This window comes from Neltuma alba, unplaced genomic scaffold, assembly GCF_004799145.2.
Source record: "Neltuma alba isolate B1F8T4 unplaced genomic scaffold, ASM479914v2 tig00012167_pilon, whole genome shotgun sequence".
NCBI lineage: Eukaryota > Viridiplantae > Streptophyta > Magnoliopsida > Fabales > Fabaceae > Neltuma > Neltuma alba.
In genome coordinates, this window is record NW_021636714.1 from 349,345 (window position 1) to 366,526 (window position 17,182).

Sequence of the window (17,182 nt, forward strand, 5' to 3'; positions counted from 1 at the left end):
ACAGTAAAGCCATTGCTTTTCAGCGTGAGTTTATTAAATTTGTTTACATGTATGTATTAACTTATTTTAACAGAAATCATTTAATTTCTCATCGCATCTTTACATTACTGCCTCGTGGACGTTCAGAGTCTCTTGAGTATGGATGATTATAGGCCTTGGTCCTTTTTATCAGAAAATGGATTAGCCCTTTAATTATTTATTAGCGAGAAGGGGATGGATGGCCCTCAATTATTGTTTCCTTTCCTCTTGCTTGTCGCTTCTTCTTTTTTACTCGTGTTTCTTTCTCGCTCCTTTTCCCCTTTTTCTCTCAATTTTTCACATCACCAAGTGTGAACGGAACGAAGGTTTAAGAAAAGCCAATTGTAGCAGTACTGCAATGGGATTACTCATAATAATTCACAATTTCAATGCATTGACAGAGGGGGGGGGACAAAAGGCAACAAGTGGACTAATATAATTGATTGACAGAATTATTTTTAATCATTTCATGGCTGGTTTCTCTTCCACTTTTCTGGTATATGAAATTTCATACGCAGATACCAATATGGACGACGCAGGGACTCTACTTTTCTTCGTTTTTTTTATTTTTTCCCAAAACAAGTGCTCTGAGAAATCTCAATGGGCAGAGTGAAATCAGCTGCATTTAGATGCAGTCAATCTCGCAGCCTTTCACGCCTTGACAGTAGGATCTGTGCAAAAAAGATATGAACGGAAACCGAAAGCACTCTAATTCATTTTATTATGTTTCTTTTTTTCTTTTTTTTTGGGGTCGTATATCGAAGTTATTAACCGGAAACGAGTTGATTAAATTAAGGTAAGCTTGGCTCATTGTTGGAAACATCCTCTGCAGTGAATCCATCTTCTTCTGAGGCATGAACATGATGAGCTCTTGAACAAGAAACCAATGAGAATATATAGAATTCACGTGTGTGTCGGAAATTACATTGCATTACATGATCAAAGAGGGTGAACAGAGTCAACAAGTAGTCATATTTAACAGTGTATTAAATTTAAGACTGAGCAAATGCGAAACCGATGAAGCGAGAAGACTGAGCATTTCGCTGTGCATGCATGGCTCCATCAATAAGCTTCCTGATCTCCCTATTTCCATAATAATATCACATCAATATGACTAAACCATTAATAAACCACAAATGGTGTACATTTTTTGAAGTTTGAAAACTCAAAAAATGCATGAACTCACTTTCTTGTGGCTGATGAAGTCCACAAACTTCTTAGCCTTGCCACCATTGGGTGACCTGTGGTGGCTGTCTCTCCCAGTCAAATATTTCCTGATATGTCCTCTCACAAACCTTTCATACAAGAATGCAGCCCCTTTGAACTGTGGCAGAACCAGCCACGCCACAAATACGAGCTTCACGTCGTACCAAAATGGCATCCTTCATAGTTTCAAACGAACATATTTCGTGTGTCTCTCACAAGTCAGAATATCTAAAACCTCTGAATTCATACAGCAAGAGTTATGAAAAACAAAGACACTGACCATTCCAGAACTGGTTGCAGAACCATTTCAGCAAGGGTGAGGAAAGAGTATAGGATCCAGTAAGCAAGCCACTGTTCATCATCCAACTTGGACGTGCTTTCCATGGCGATCACCGATGCATACCTAACCATTGATAAATAAGCAACCCAACACACACAAATGCATGGATGTTTATACATGAAGCGACAATGCTGGAAGATAAGGAAAAGTAATAGTAGTTGTAGAGAGTAGAGACTTACAAAGGGTACAATAAAGTGACCACCGGCCTGCAAATCAACAGAGATACTCATTCCGGAGATTGTCGACGACAAAGAGCAAAACAACAAAATGAATGTAGAGAGGGGAAAAGGAAGATACCCGGCAAGAGAATGAAGCTGGGTGATCAGGGTCCAGAACTTCCCCATCCTGATCCAAACCGAACAGAGACAAACAACGAATCAACGAGTAAAGTGAAAGCGACGATCCAGCAAACACTGTGAACCAGTTTGAAAAACAAAGAACAAGGCGGAAACTCAAGTCAAGTGGGGGCCAATCGGGTGGTGATGACTGACGATTTATATCCGAGGATGGGGAGGAGGCCACGTGGGAACAGAAGAGCGGGAATCGGATTCTTCCTTTAACGTGTCCTTCATCCCCACCGTCCCTCATTACATATTTTATCCTCCGGGTTCTTTGCCCAAAGAACAAGCCACGTGTTCACGCTTCCCGACAAATCCAGGTCGGTGACACTTGTCGCCACATGGACTCCTCTGTTGACGAGCTGACCATGGGCCTGTTTTCCTTCTCTAAAAACCAGGCCCAAATGTTAATGAAATATCCCCGGGTGGTGAAACTAAAAACCCATATATAGCAACATTTTTTTTAAAAGTAAAATAAAGTTTTAATGCAGATAACCTAAACAAAACTAGAGCTTTTTTAACTCTTGCTTTTCTTCCACTTCTGAGCCACCTTCTAATTTCTTTTTAAATAGTGATGTGTTTCCATTTTCATAGCTGGATCACGCTACGCTTGATTTCCAGTGTAAATTAGGAATGAACTTGAGACAGAGCCAACGCAAATCAACACCCACCCAAATAACCATCTTTCTATTTTTGCGTGCAAGTTAACGATGGAGGCTTCTCCATTTTTCCCCCACCCCCACAAGGTGCCCTCTCCGAAAATACTAAATTTATTCCACCAATGCATCAGAAACACAGAGAATGGGAAGGTAGTCGAGAGAATCCAATTCCCGATTCTTCTCAATCTTAATTTATCTCAACGAGTAGTTACACCTATACCTTGTTAGTCTTCGAAAGTAAATCATTTGCCCCACTTGACAAGATACCCGCATGAGCTACGTTTTATATGGACATCACTTTCATTTCCCCCACTTAGTTGAGTCGTTGATCTTCTCGTTTTCTCAATTCCCTTGTGGCTGGCTTGCTCATTACTTACTAATTAGCAAGCAATCATACGTTCATGGCAGGCACGGCCAGCATAAGGTTAAATTTTCCTGGAAAACTGATCGGCAGGAAATTAGAGAAGCAAAACGGTGATATCTTGCATGTGGCTTCTTGTTCTTCTGGAAAAACACCCTCATTAGGTGACCAACGAAGATTGTCATTGGTAAGCGCGAGTGCTCAGATTGATGTTGGGATATCAGGCACCGTCAACGGCAAAGAGGTGAACGGAAAACATGTCGCAGAGGAGGCTGTTCAAGTAGGAAAATTGGGAAACGAAAACGCGGCAGACGCAGCACTTGTTACCAGCTTGCATGGAAGATTTGTGGAGAGCAAGTTCGTATACAGGCAGATTTTCGTGATCAGGTCGTATGAAATTGGACCAGACAAGACTGCCACCATGGAGACTCTCATGAATTTCCTTCAGGTTAGCCTCAACAACGTAACTGTCACCTGCTCATATTTATACCCCAACCTTCTGTTTAATACCACCTCAACACGACACAAAATTCGATATATCATGAGTATTTATGAGCTAGTGTCGAAATGATTTATAGGAGACAGCTCTAAATCATGTTACGAGCTCTGGGATTGGAGGAAACGGATTCGGAACGACCAGGGAGATGAGCATCCGGAAACTCATATGGGTTGTTACCCGTATCCAACTTCAAGTGCAGAGATATAGCAGCTGGTAATTATAACTTTATTTAAGTGACTTCACAATGAACTGTGTTTTGAAAAGTGATTAATGCCTGCGACAGGGGAGATGTGATTGAGGTTGACACATGGGTTGATGCAGCCGGCAAGAATGGAATGCGCAGAGATTGGGTCATCAGAGATCACCACACCAAAGAGATCATAACCAAAGCAACAAGGTCCGATATATTTCATTATTTCATGGACGAGAACTAGAAATTACAAATGGATGGTACTCATGTTGATGTAATATATATACATATATATGACTAATAGTCAAAGAAAAATTCCTTGCTGGTGTAGTACATGGGTGATCATGAACAGAGAAACAAGAAAATTGTGTAAGATACCTGAAGAAGTGAGACAAGAGGTTGTCCCCTTCTACCTCAACAGAAGTTCCATTTCCACAGAACAAACTGACTCTGAAAAGATCGACAAGCTCACCGATGATACTGCTGAGAGAATTCGATCCGGATTAGCTGTAAGTTAAATTACTTGGTTATGAATTAGACGATGTTGTTATTCAAATTCAAATTGTTGCCTCAATGTAATTAGCCAAGGTGGAACGACATGGATGCTAACCAACATGTGAACAATGTGAAATACATCGGATGGATCTTAGAGGTAGTGATTGAATTATAAGATATTGATTTTCCCGAAGAACAGAAAAAGTGTTAGTAAACTAATGAATCGTCACATGTATGTGTTGCAGAGTGTGCCGATCAAAGTTTTGGAAGATTGTAACATGACGAGCATGACTTTGGAATATAGAAGAGAGTGCAGGCAATCGAATCTGTTGGAGTCGTTGACGAGTCCAACGGCAAGAGTGATTGGTGACTCCAATAATAACTCCATTAACAGAAAACCAGACCTTCAGTACACCCACATGCTTCGTCTTCAAGGTGATAAAAAAGAGGTTGTCCGAGCAAGAACAGAATGGAATTTGAAGCCCTGACACAGAGTGATTAATTCCATGCCCGAAATAAACCTTTTAATCTCCTGTCATTTCTACTGTGCTTCCTTGTTTCATTGTCCCTTCCTTCTTCTCTGTTTTAATTTTGTGTTGAAACCTTATAATCCTTGTACCGTTGAAAAGAGCCGATGCCTGATGAGTGTTATTTAGCAATAAACTGATAGTTTTGATGATGTTATTTGTAAATATTATCATGTTGATATGAAAAACTGTCAATGAAGAAGTGGGCTTGCCTTTCTTTAGCAGTCTTAATTGGATATAATATAAATGGAGGATCCATATCCACAAGCTAGCTAGCTGGAGGTCGAAGAAAAGAAATGGAGGGAGGTTGAGGTTGAGGTTGATCAACTAAAATTACTGATGTTCTCAACCACCAGGGATGGCATGTTACTTCTTACTTGAACCAACCAAATTGAATCTGCCAATTCTGTGAGAATTCCAAAGAGAAATCAGAAAGGGACAATTGTTGTAAGGTGAAATGGACGAGGAACATGATCATCCATTAAAAGCACCCCGTTACCAAGCAAGTCATGATCTGCATATTTCCGGTGAGAAGAACCTCACCTTTTCTACGGCATATCGAACCCTCTTGGATCCTAAACGGCCCAATCACTTGTTTTAATCCCGATGGTCTTTGCCCGATCACTTTTTTTTTTTTTTTTTACATTCGTTCAAAATATTTAATACACCTACGAAGGCGGATTGAAATTATAAATAAAGGAATGGACGAAACGAAGAGACATGTGAGGAAAAGGAAGGAATTTCTTATTGATGAGGCGTCTTTTTCAACTGAGCAGGCAGTGGTAGCCAAACTGTGATTAGACATGTGAGCCCGAAATGATTAAGAATCGCAATGTTCTCATCATTTTGATCTGACCACACATAATTATTCTCTCCTAATTATTGATTCACCCTTGCTCTTCTTTGTTTCAAAGTTGAATTTTTTTTAGGTGGTACAATAGCAAGGTTGTACCTTGGTTTCTGTGGTGCATTTAACGCAATATCCACAGGAGCCATGTGAATCACACATGCCAAATAGCAGCCCTCGTTACCTGTTTATTTAACTGTCACAGAAGGGGCATATTACTTTCTAGGTTCAGAAGAACGAACAAAGAGACCGGGTTCCTTAATTGTTTCACTGTGGTTTTTCGCATGCCTTTTTTTTTTTCTCCCCAATACCATCCGCGTAGGCGTTTCACTGTGATGGGATTTAGACTGTTCGATTTTAATCTAAACACTCCATATTAGTGGTAATGAAACACTTTCACGTTGTTAAGGCACTTTCAATAATTACCAGTGCTTTTGGATCTAAAAAGTATTATAATTAATAAATAGGAGGCGATTAATCGGAATGCTTGGATATGAATCATTATGCGGCCTTTGGATGATTCTGGGGGCACCACGTGATTCCCACAGCCCTACTTCCCCCACTTTGTTAGACCTAAAAATTAAAATCATAACCTGAGCCTCATCTCAAACTTTACGCCCGGTTTAAAGTAATCTTACTGCACGGCGCATTTCTTTCATGCGTTCGCATGTTATTTATAAGTAAAATTTAGCATATTCAGTGGGGGGGAATATTTCGAGCTTTAAACAATCTATCTAATAATAAATTAAGAATAAAATACAATGTTAAAAATTTAATGATGTAACTTATATGTATATAAAAAAAAATTCTCTCTCAACTTTATAAATAAAACCAGGATATTAAAAGTAAATTACAAACGTGTTCTTCGATTTCCTTTAAACCTGTAACACGCACAGGTGATAACACAGTTCTTCATTACTATCAACCAAGCTCGTTGCGTCAATGCAAGCAGAACTTTTTGTGAAATTTGGGCCCATCTCAGCCTGTATTGGGCTCGATATTTGTCTGTACAGTTAAAAAATTAAAATATTTTTATCACCATTATAAATAGGAGTATATATGGGATATATTCCGTTGGCAAAAAAATATGGTATATATCCAATATCTGACTTTTATTTTGTTAAAATATCGAAGTTTTTTCCGGGAATAAGAGAATCCTTTTACTTATTTTATTCACATCTTCTTATTTTTTTAAATTTTTGGCCAGACACGTCTTCTCCTTTTACTCATATGCCTGACAATAACATTTTTTTCATTTTCCTGGATTTATTACGTAAAATGTGATGAAATGGAAGGAGGCACGAGGTGTGCGAATGGAATATTCTAGACTTCGGACGTCACTCGTGCCCTTTCCCTCTGCCAGCTTGTCTTCGTCGCTGGGCCCCCCCTATGATGGGGTCCCCACATCGCCATCATTATTTCTCTTTGTAGTAATATTCTTAAATATTAGACGGAAAAGGTCAGGTATTGAATTATAAAAAAATTGGTTTTATTGGAAAATAAATATAAATAAAAGTTGCCTAAATTTTTCCCTTTGATCTTGGTAAAAGGATGAACTTTATTTTTCAAAAAAGAAAAAGAGAGAACATATCAAAAACTTTCCAGATATTTGATTTTTTTTCACATGATTTAAATTAACAAAAAAAAAAGTAGTCAGTCAATTAATTTAGGAGAGGTTTAACGAGAATAAGGGACTGCGTTGCCATTGGAAATTGAACCTAGTGCGAATTTTTAAAAAGATGCGTCGAAGGCGTGGACAAGGCACCCTTTTCATCTAATGTTTAAACAGTTCAATTTTTTCCCGAAAATTCCCAAACCACACTTTTCATGAAAATTAGAATTCGAGTAGGTTAGATGTTTTTATTTGATTCTTTTCTAGTTAGGTTTTGGACAGTTTTTTTGGCTTACATATACAAATTAAGTAAGAATGGAAACGTCAAAATTTAGGTAGAGAGGATTCAAAGGTCTGTGGGTGTAAAGGAGAGCCTGCCAGCACCTTACCTTGGAGTTTATATTTATCCGTCTTCCTCATCCTCCCAATTGTATTTCTTGGCATCAATTGGGCATTTCATGAAAGGACGTTTCAGTTTTATGAATATTTTCCCCAGAATTGAAAAGGGGAGAGAGAGAGAGAGAGAGAGAGAGAGCAATGAAAACTGAAAAGGACGTATCCGAAGTGGGGGAGGATGATGATGAATAATGCAGGCGGGGCATGGATTTTGTAGTTTTGCATACTGTGCCAGAGCCGTTTTGAACTTTGAACTCTCCCTCCACATTAATTACTTCACCATCCACCCTATCTCCAAATTCTCCTCATTTATTACGTATTCGCGACTTCCTTCTAAAATGCTGCGCATTTGACCACAAAACCAAATCTCATTAAAAATCAAACACACTACTATAATCAAGGGTTTTCATCAACAGTGACAAAAAGCATATTCCCTCTTTGTATAGTAAAAAAGCTCTCATCTTTTGAATGCCCCTTCTCAAAACTTTTAAAATAAATTAACAACTCCATGGGCGTTGAGACTTTATTAACCAACACTGGTGGCAGGAAGCAAATGAAAACAAAAAACAGAGCTCGCTAATCTGGAACAACCATGTGAGGCTGGAATCTTTAGTCCCCTGACCAAACTGAAACTAATGAAAGAATTTTAAGCGATTATTAATAATAATAAAAGGGAGACATTAGCATAATAATGTATGTGTATATATAGTACTACACGGCTGCATGATTGACTGGTAATGTGTTTAAGTGGTGGCCATTGGCACAACTCTCCAAAAGCCACTTTCGAAGACACACGCGAACAACAACAAAGCATTCCATGTGCCGATATCCCACACCCATTATACATCACTCCCTTCTCTGTACTATTATTTGGTCTTACTCCCTCTCCCTCACCAGCCAGCCCCACCCCCATCACTTTAACTCCCAGCAACTTTGTCAGAAACCTCCAGCTCTTTTCTTTTTTGAGTCTTTTCCTGGTTTTAAAAAGTCATTAAAACTGACGAAAATCAAGCTGAGATTTTTCTCCTTAGATGCTCTTAGTGTGATGAAAACTGAAAAGTCAGAACTCAGAAAGCAGTGTTGCCCAAGTTGTCAAAACTAGGATAGATTAAACAGACAGGTAGAGATTTAATTTCCCATAACACGAGAGGCTAAAACAAAAGGCATGTAATGCAGGACCCAGAAGACTGACATATACTGACTTGCCAATTACAATTGGAATTATGTTGTATGAACAGTAAATGTGATACTAACTACGGTAAGTGAAAATGGGGCCTATTAGTAGTGGGTGAGATTTGCTAATGGAAACAAATGAAGATGACTAGAGATGCTTTTGAGTTTAGATTTCCCAAAATCACAGTCAATTCGGCTCTTATCTCCTTGCTTTTCAGCTGCTCATTGCCGAGTGATTTCCTACGTGGGAGATAGAGAACCACCCTGTTTGATCTAGTAACTCTCTGTTACAACTTCCATAAAAAAGTGGACACTTCCGAGAATTTAAGGTGAAAATCATGAGTGAAAAGCCATTGTACGTACGATTCTACAGTGCAAGAGAGAGACAAACAGAGGAAGACGGATGCACAGGCGTAGGCAATTCGAATCCTTGCCCGAGAAATAATCATACAATAATCACTTAGATGGTCGTGCCCTTCTGGCATTCTATTCCCCACACTCTTACAGACACGATTCGCTAGTAAATTGTACGTACGTATATATTTATAATTCGGATGCGTTTCAAATTTGCTCCCTAGTCCCAACGCCGCCAATCTCTGATATCGTGCTTTCGTTCCAGACCCTTATCTCTGAAACCTACTAAACCAAACACACTGGATTCAGTTTCAGATTACCTAACCCGTATGTCATCCTTCTTCCACAAAAGGCATGGAACAGACGGCAGACCCCCATGTAGTTTAAATGAAATAAGGAAGGTGTAGGAGTGTAGTTATTCATATTTTCATTTATGAAACAGTTCAACGGAAAGTACAAGCAATACAAAAACTCTACAGCGGCTGATCTGTAGATTATACTTATACTTCTAACAGGGGAAAAAGTACAGGGGCCACATGCAGTGGGTGCAGGACAGATAGGGCAGTGGGGAGGAAATCACCCCCACTTTTCCCTGATCCCCATATTACCCCTCTCATTTATCAGTTTTTACATAACAGAGCAAGCATTTGGATTCTCATCGCTGAAGATCTGAGGCGGGTAGGCGTACATCTCCATGGTATACCTGGGAGGATAATAGTAGTATTCGTTCTTCCTCAACTCCACCACCTTGGTCTCTTCCGTTTCTGCACCTTCTTTCCCTTCGCCCTCTCCTCCTTTCTTCTCTTCTCCTTCCTTCGCTTTCTCTCCTTCTTCCCCTTTCTTCTCCTCCATTTTCTCCTTCTTCTCGTCAGGCTCTTGCTTCACTATCACCGCCTGTTTCCCTGTGCGTTTGTGCACGTATTCAACCAACTTGGCTGTTTCGAACACCCCCTTCACGCTCACCTCCGACTTCTTCAGGTCCGGTTCCGCCGATTCCACTCCTGAACACAATCATGGAGTATTTATTTATATATAGATTCGATGCATTATTAAATTAGATTGAATGACCCAAAGTTGGCCTCAGCTGGACCACTTTCACCGGAATCTCATGATTGCAATCTACAATATATTAATAGTCTAAAAATTCCACAAGACCGTTGCTTGATTTGCATGAAACAGGGGAAATAGTGTGAATAGAAAGGAGCAGAAAAGAAAAAAGATGGCGACTTTTTACATACCCTTCATTCTCTGGATGCGTCTCTTGATTTCTTGCGCGCAAGCTTCGCAATGCATGTGAACTTTCAGAACGACTGTGACTGTCTGGGGCTGCTTGACATGAAGAAGAATATCGCTGTTAGAAGCAAGAAAATGCAGGGGCATGAGAACAAAGGGGACCGAAAAGTTAATAACAAGTAAAAACCTCTTCTTTCTTCTCCTCGGGCTTGGGCTGCTGTTTCTCTTCGGGTTTTTTCTCCTCCTCTGCCGGCGGTTTTGGGATCGGAGAAAGAAGTTCGACCTGCCTGTGACTCTTCCTCTGTACTCTGTCCAAGACCTTAAGCGGATCTGCCTTCTCTCCTTTCACAACCACTTTGTGAGTCTTACAGTCTGTGATAACATCTTCCACGCCTGAACCAAAACACCCACAAACACGATTTCATTACATGAATCAATCAGAAAACAGTACGTAACAAGTAACTCGATCACAACATCTCACCTGGGAATCCTTTAAGCGAACGACGAACCTTGCGAGCACAACCTTCGCAATGCATGTAAACATTAAGCACAATATCAGGAGGCGGCGGCGGAGTTTGTTCTTTAGAGTCCTTGCCGTCGGCCGCATCTTTGGAGTCATCCGGTTTTTTGTCGCCCTTGTTGTCGTCGGCCGGTTTCTCCTGCTGTTTAGATTCCTCCTTGCCAGCTTTCTTCCCCTCCTCTGCCTTGTTGGGCTCCGCCGGCTTTTTCTCCTCCATTTTGGTTTCCTCGGGTTTCTTCTCCTCCTGAATTCAAAATCAAAATATATAAGAACAAAAGAAAGAGTTAAGAAGAAAGGAAGGAACAAGAGGAGAAGGAAGGGAAGACAGATGAAGACCTCTCCCATTGGTTTAATTTTGCCTGGGAATTGCTGTGTTAATTTTGGAGGGTAGTCTTTTGTTTTTCAAGAAGGTGCGTGTGAGAGTGTGGGACTTGGTACAGTTTCTCTTTGTCGCGGAGACTAGTGCAGGTATAAATATACAAAACAAGTGTAAAAAGGCGAGAGAGTTTTCAATCTCTAAGGGATGACGAGATCTAGTGCCACTGGCATTATCATCATTCATCATCCTCATCATAAGGTGACGTGGCACGTGCGACGGAGGCGCAGTGGAACTGAGACACGTGCTGCTCTCCGGTTTATTGGTGGCTTTGGGGTTTCACTGTTGATCTGCGTTCGCGTGTAGAAATCCCTAGAATCCCTCCCTCACACTTTTGAATTTAACGGTACAGTTTCTAGAATTCCCAAAGAAACAAAAAAACGTTTCACGCATTCCATTCCAAGTTCCAACCCCAGAGTTTTTATTCTATGGGCCGTCAACCCCTCAAATTATTCATGGCCGTATTTAATAAACAAAGAAGGAATGAAGGGAGCCTTGGAGCGTAGAGTTTAGGTTATTATAGCTTTTTTTTTTTTCTGGTCATATTCTTGTATTTTGTCTGTTTTTAATCAAGTATTTCTAATTATTATTTTTTATTTAATGCTTATGGTTTTGAAAGTAGACATTTGTTTTTTTCTTATCAGTCACCTGAAATTATAATAAGTACTGGATTAAAAAAACACATGAAATTAAAAGAACCTGTTCAACAAAAAAACACGATGAAAACTTAATAAAAGAAGAGGGAAAATTTATAAAAACTTGATTGAAAATTACCTTTTTATCGTGGTTATTGTAAATTAATTGAAACGATAAGGGCTTGTTGACTAATTATCGAAGGAATAATAAACTGATGATGATGGTCATTCATAAAAAAACTGTGTGCTCCTAATTGGTCAATGATGGAAACCAAATCGGGAGATGGTGAGTGAGAAAATTAATAATGTGAAGAAGCATGAGGAAGAAGCTAAATGAGAGGAATGAAGAAGGAAGTAATATGAGTGGTCCAGATCAGGCGCATAAGAAAATGAAACGCCCCACTGGCCCCCGGGGATGGACCCCCATATCTAAGCTCCTAATATGGCAGAAATTCTTGGGCGCACCTCGTCATTTGATCATTTGTACTCTCATTCAATAAAAATCGTTAATTCCCTTTCGCTGGTCCCCCAAATTTACCTCCCATCCCATCCTCGAGAAATTCCTGCATGCATTGGGAGTTCCATGTCTCATTATTGTGTTCTCCGAATGCTCTTGTCTTTAAGTGAGATTAGCTAATACTACTTTCAGTCCTAATTATAAGAGCTGGTTGACTAATTTGAGGAGATTAAGGAACAAAGTTAAGTTAGTTATTTGTCATAAATAGGTGTTGTATTTCCTAAAATATTATTGCTAATCAAGTATATTGGTTAAAACTATCATTGTTAGAAGGACTATTTTAAAAAAATGCATAAATATTAGAGACAAAGTGAATTGGAGTCTTATATTTAAGACTAAAATAAAAGTCAAACGAGATCTTATATTAAGAATTGGAGGTAATACTTCTGTAATTCATATGAACATGCTCCACTCAGAGAAAAGGACATGTCTTATGGTTTTTTTTTTTTTTGGATTACTCCATCCGGTATCCCAGGGAAATAGGCGTCTTTCAGCCGTGACAACGTCCCCAGACTAATCCGGATTCGGGGGCTTGCAAGGATCCATACGGACGGCGCCCCCTGGCCCCTTGAAGTGCTGTGTTCCCACGTCTCGAACCCGAGATCCGTGGTTAAGCTAGGATGACCCCAGCCAGTCGATCTAACCCCGCGGGGTTAGCATGTCTTATGGTTATTGATCAGCAAAGAAGAGTCTCCACTCTGAGTTACCCATCGGGAGGGCTACATTAAAAGACAGGTTTTATAAGGCCTTAGATCAAGAGTATGGTTTTCCAAAAAACTTACATTCGTTACAATAATATGCTTTTATTGAGAGCTAATTAACCTAAAAGAGGGGAACCTTGCCCGAGTTTTTAAAAAAAATAAAAATTGGAGAGTGTATAATTGACTTGCTGCTCTCAGAGCACCCAATAATTTCTCCCTCATACGGCATCCAGAGAACGTTTTCGCTTGATATGTTTGGCTGCTTCATCTTCCTGGCTATCTTTCTCTCTAATTTCCTCCATATTTGTTCCCCGTCACTTTCCAATCCCACCACAAAAATTAATCTAAATGTGCATGCGATATAATTTATTTATGAAATGGTAGTATTCATTAACAAGTCTAGAAGCAGCAATATATTATTTCTTCATCAAGATCTGAATGCGGAACTCTATCGGACTTAGAGTATATCATTAGTCACTAATCCCAATTATGACACTGATCATGCAAGTCACATGCAGCGCTTTAACTACATGATTCAGCTTCAGCGTATACATCGCATATTTTTAATAAATATTCACCCACGCTACGCTTCCATCTGCTGGGACGCCTTTTTAAAGCCATCACCAGCACAGGAAATTACATCTCAAGTAGAGACGAACCAAAAATTTTAAAAATTTTCTGTTGTTTCTGGAACAAAATAAATGAAAGTTGACGATATAATAACTCTTGTACTACTTCCGGTTCTTAATATAAAAACTAGTTTGACTTTTAATTTGGTCCTATATATATAACTCCAATTTACTTTGTTTTTTATATGTATCTATTTTTTTCAAAATAATTCTTATAGTGACTATACATATTAAAGATTCTATTAAAAGATAATTCTAGTTAATATACATGATGAGTAAAGATATTCTAATACAATATCTAATTATTACAAATAACTAATTAACTTAAACTTTTTTAATATGGTCAAATTAGTTAACTATTACATTAAGGAGTGGAGGAAGAATATATATATGTGTTGTGTAAAACATGGTTAATGATAATCTTGTGCTCTTTGTTGGGGGGGTGGTTTTCATGATGGGACGATGATTCAACCTTATTTTAGTCGATGTATACCTAACTGATGGGATCAAGGTTCGTTCTCATCTCATCACTTCCCGGCATCATGAGTGCCGGATAATCTTAATGATTAGCTTCCAGCGGCGATGAAGTACTACTCCACACAGACAAAAATAGTTTTTAACTTTTGACGCAATAGATGATCATGTGGCAGTGTCTTGCTCTTGCCCACTGTTTTGAGCCATTAGTAATAAACCAAGACTGTGTACTTGACAAACTAAAAAACTGATGAAATGACTATGAAGATGTAACGGCCATGTTAATTGTTTATTTGGATTTATCATTTACATATGCTTTAAATTGGACCACTCATCAACTAACGCATATATATTCATCCGCAAAACACGACAAGAACAAGAAATTAACCCCATCATCTCACTTGATTGATCGATCGATGCAGACAAAAACTAGCCGTATTTGCAAGCCACTCTCTAGCCACACGAGAAACTGTGAATCTGTGATAATTCCATCACGAAGAATGAACATATCAAGAGTCTAGAATTCACTTACGTGAACTGCTTTTACGCCAACAGTAGTGAAACTCAGCAATCAATGTTAAACAGCAGTAAGGACAGATGGGATCACCTAATTACAGGACAAGAGAGGGAAGCGACCAAGACTTCAAAAAGGTGGGCAATAAAGCTTACGCTTGATGACGAAGCAGGAGAATATGGCGGTTTAAGGGATGGGATAAGAAGGCAATTAAGTGGAGGCCACTTTGTTGCCTCTCATTCCTATCCAAAAGTAATGATCGATCACATACATCTGTCTGTATAGATAAGAAAAAGGCCATTAGAAATCGCATATAAAGTTTGTCACTTATCTTAAAATAGATGTACTCACCACTCGTATATATAGGTGTAATCAACCATTTAGGGTGTGTTTGGATGAAACCAAACCGTGGTTTGGAAAAGTGATTCTGGAGAATAGATTATGGGGAAAATAGATTTTGTAAAAAAGTGATTCTGAGAAGTGAGAGTGTTTGGATAGTTGTTATCAGAAGCACTTTTTATATATACAAATTACTAAAAAAAAGACATAAGTTAATATGATAATTACAGAAAAAATAGATTTTATAATATATTTTAATTTGAAGGAGTAAAATTGTTAATAATATGTTTTTTACCAACATAATTAATAATACATAAGATAATATAATTAATAAATAATTAATGTGTATATATTTATAAAATATAAGATTAAATATATTTATAAAAAATATGTTTATAAAAAAAATAACAAGATACATATCATATAGGCCCTCACACTCTCCCTTTTCTCTAAAAGCAAAAAAATTTTGCTTTTTCCAAAACCATGGTTTTGGAGTCAAAACCATGGTTTTGGTTTTTAGAGGGGGTGTTTGGGTAGATTATTCCCCAAACCATGATTTGGGTCCCCAAACCATAGTTTGGGGTGTCACCCAAACACACCCTTAATCACACCATCCATGTAGGATTTCAAAAGAGCATGTATTTCAGTTAATGAGCGTGTGTGAAGAAGCTAACCTTCTGATTTGACATCTAATATTTTTACATGTCCGCGTTCATTCTCTCGTTGTTTAATTCACACACACACACACACACACTCTATCTCTCTATTCTGAGGCTTTCGTCACTTTGATCTGACTCTGCAATGATATCAAGAAGTCATCAATGTTTAAAAGGACAATAATCAAACTAAGCAAAAGTTTCAACTAAACTGTACGTGTATACATAAGGGCAATACATATTGACCCTATTGTACATGTTAGGGACACGTAAGGCCCTATATATGTATGCACACACGCACATGCAGTCTACACCATCAGCCGAACAGCTAGTAAAGTGCTAGTATGAATAGGAATCAAACTATTTACTTTTTCCGTTTCAGCTAGTTTTATAGACTTTCTTTTGTGAAAGTAATGCTCCCAGTGTGCAACGTCAATTGACGAGCAACAATACAGTTTGTAGTTACTATATGTAGATTCCTGTATATAAGAGATTGTTTTTATATAGAATGACAGTGATGCTCTGGAAGGAGACATTGTTAGGATTAACTTTTGACTGAAATTAAATACTCTTCTCACCCTTAATATAAGATTTATTTAGCTAATATGATTAGATTAAAAAAATTAAGTTAGTTAATTATAAGAAATGTTACATGTTTTTCCTAACACTATAATCATCTTTCTTAATATCTTTCCTCTCTCACTTACTTGATTATGATTAAGAAAGTATTCATAAAGGTAATTTAGAAGGAAAAAAACTGATAAATATGAGAAATAGGTCTTATATTTATGACCAAAATTAATTTAACAATTAGGTTCTATATTAAAAACTAAATGAGTATATAGCTAGGTCATAGGGTAGGATTATATGGGTGCTAGTTGGAATATTAATGAGTCATTAGTAGATGAGGGTGTCCCTAAATAAACATCATGCGTCATTAGAAATTATTATCCAACAATAAGAGCCATATGTATAATTTGATGGAAACAAGAGTTTGATTCAAGGAGAATGAACTGGAGAATCATCCCAAAGTGCTGGCTTTTTTCATGCGTGTTTGTCTCTGACACATCATCATCCCTAAGAACACGAGATTTGTCATTCCGAGAAGCAAAATTCCACTGTCTCTTTTTATTCCTTCAACAGTAAGCCCCACTGTGCTCAGTGCAGAGAACTGAGAGAGATCACTGAGGGAAGCGATATTGGGCTTCACCGACGAGGCCTAAGGCAGAGTCCGAGGAATTCGGGTGTTATAATAATGATATGAGCTGGATGGGCCATGTCGTTTTCTTGATGAATCCAAAGCAAACTAGGTTTGGAAACTTTTTTGTTGGGCTGAACCATCAAATCAGTCTTTTTGACTTTTGCAGGACATGTTCGGTTTGACGTCTTTCGCCATGGAAGCCTCTAGTAGTTTTCCACGCTTTCCGTCCCAATTGAGCGGTTCTCGGCTTTTTTCTTTTTTAGGTTCAAGCCACCAGTGAAGCGGGAGCAATTTATTTATATTGAACAGAATTAAGATAACTAATTTATTTTTGCCGACAGAATTAAGATAAATATAATATATCCAAGTTTA

General features: G+C 38.4%; 3 protein-coding genes across 3 annotated transcripts; 1 reads left to right on the plus strand and 2 right to left on the minus strand.

Moving 5' to 3' along the window:
- Positions 1-889: 889 nt before the first annotated feature.
- LOC114724130 (HVA22-like protein e) lies at positions 890-2,015 on the minus strand. The gene is made up of 5 exons (XM_028910434.1): positions 1,862-2,015; positions 1,744-1,770; positions 1,505-1,627; positions 1,205-1,400; positions 890-1,101 (listed from the first exon to the last, which is right to left on the minus strand). The coding sequence occupies exons 1-5, from the start codon at positions 1,906-1,908 to the stop codon at positions 1,081-1,083; spliced, it is 414 nt and encodes a 137-aa protein (XP_028766267.1). The 5' UTR covers positions 1,909-2,015; the 3' UTR covers positions 890-1,080.
- Positions 2,016-2,888: 873 nt separating this feature from the next.
- LOC114724123 (palmitoyl-acyl carrier protein thioesterase, chloroplastic-like) lies at positions 2,889-4,832 on the plus strand. The gene is made up of 6 exons (XM_028910419.1): positions 2,889-3,370; positions 3,501-3,634; positions 3,705-3,818; positions 3,943-4,120; positions 4,195-4,263; positions 4,352-4,832. The coding sequence occupies exons 1-6, from the start codon at positions 2,963-2,965 to the stop codon at positions 4,592-4,594; spliced, it is 1,146 nt and encodes a 381-aa protein (XP_028766252.1). The 5' UTR covers positions 2,889-2,962; the 3' UTR covers positions 4,595-4,832.
- Positions 4,833-9,417: 4,585 nt separating this feature from the next.
- On the minus strand, positions 9,418-11,237 carry LOC114724125 (heavy metal-associated isoprenylated plant protein 7). Its single transcript, XM_028910426.1, has 5 exons — positions 11,105-11,237; positions 10,730-11,012; positions 10,436-10,641; positions 10,254-10,341; positions 9,418-10,016 (listed from the first exon to the last, which is right to left on the minus strand). Exons 1-5 carry the CDS (start codon positions 11,111-11,113, stop codon positions 9,643-9,645), a joined length of 960 nt encoding a protein of 319 aa, XP_028766259.1. The 5' UTR covers positions 11,114-11,237; the 3' UTR covers positions 9,418-9,642.
- Between the last annotated feature and the right edge of the window lie 5,945 nt (positions 11,238-17,182).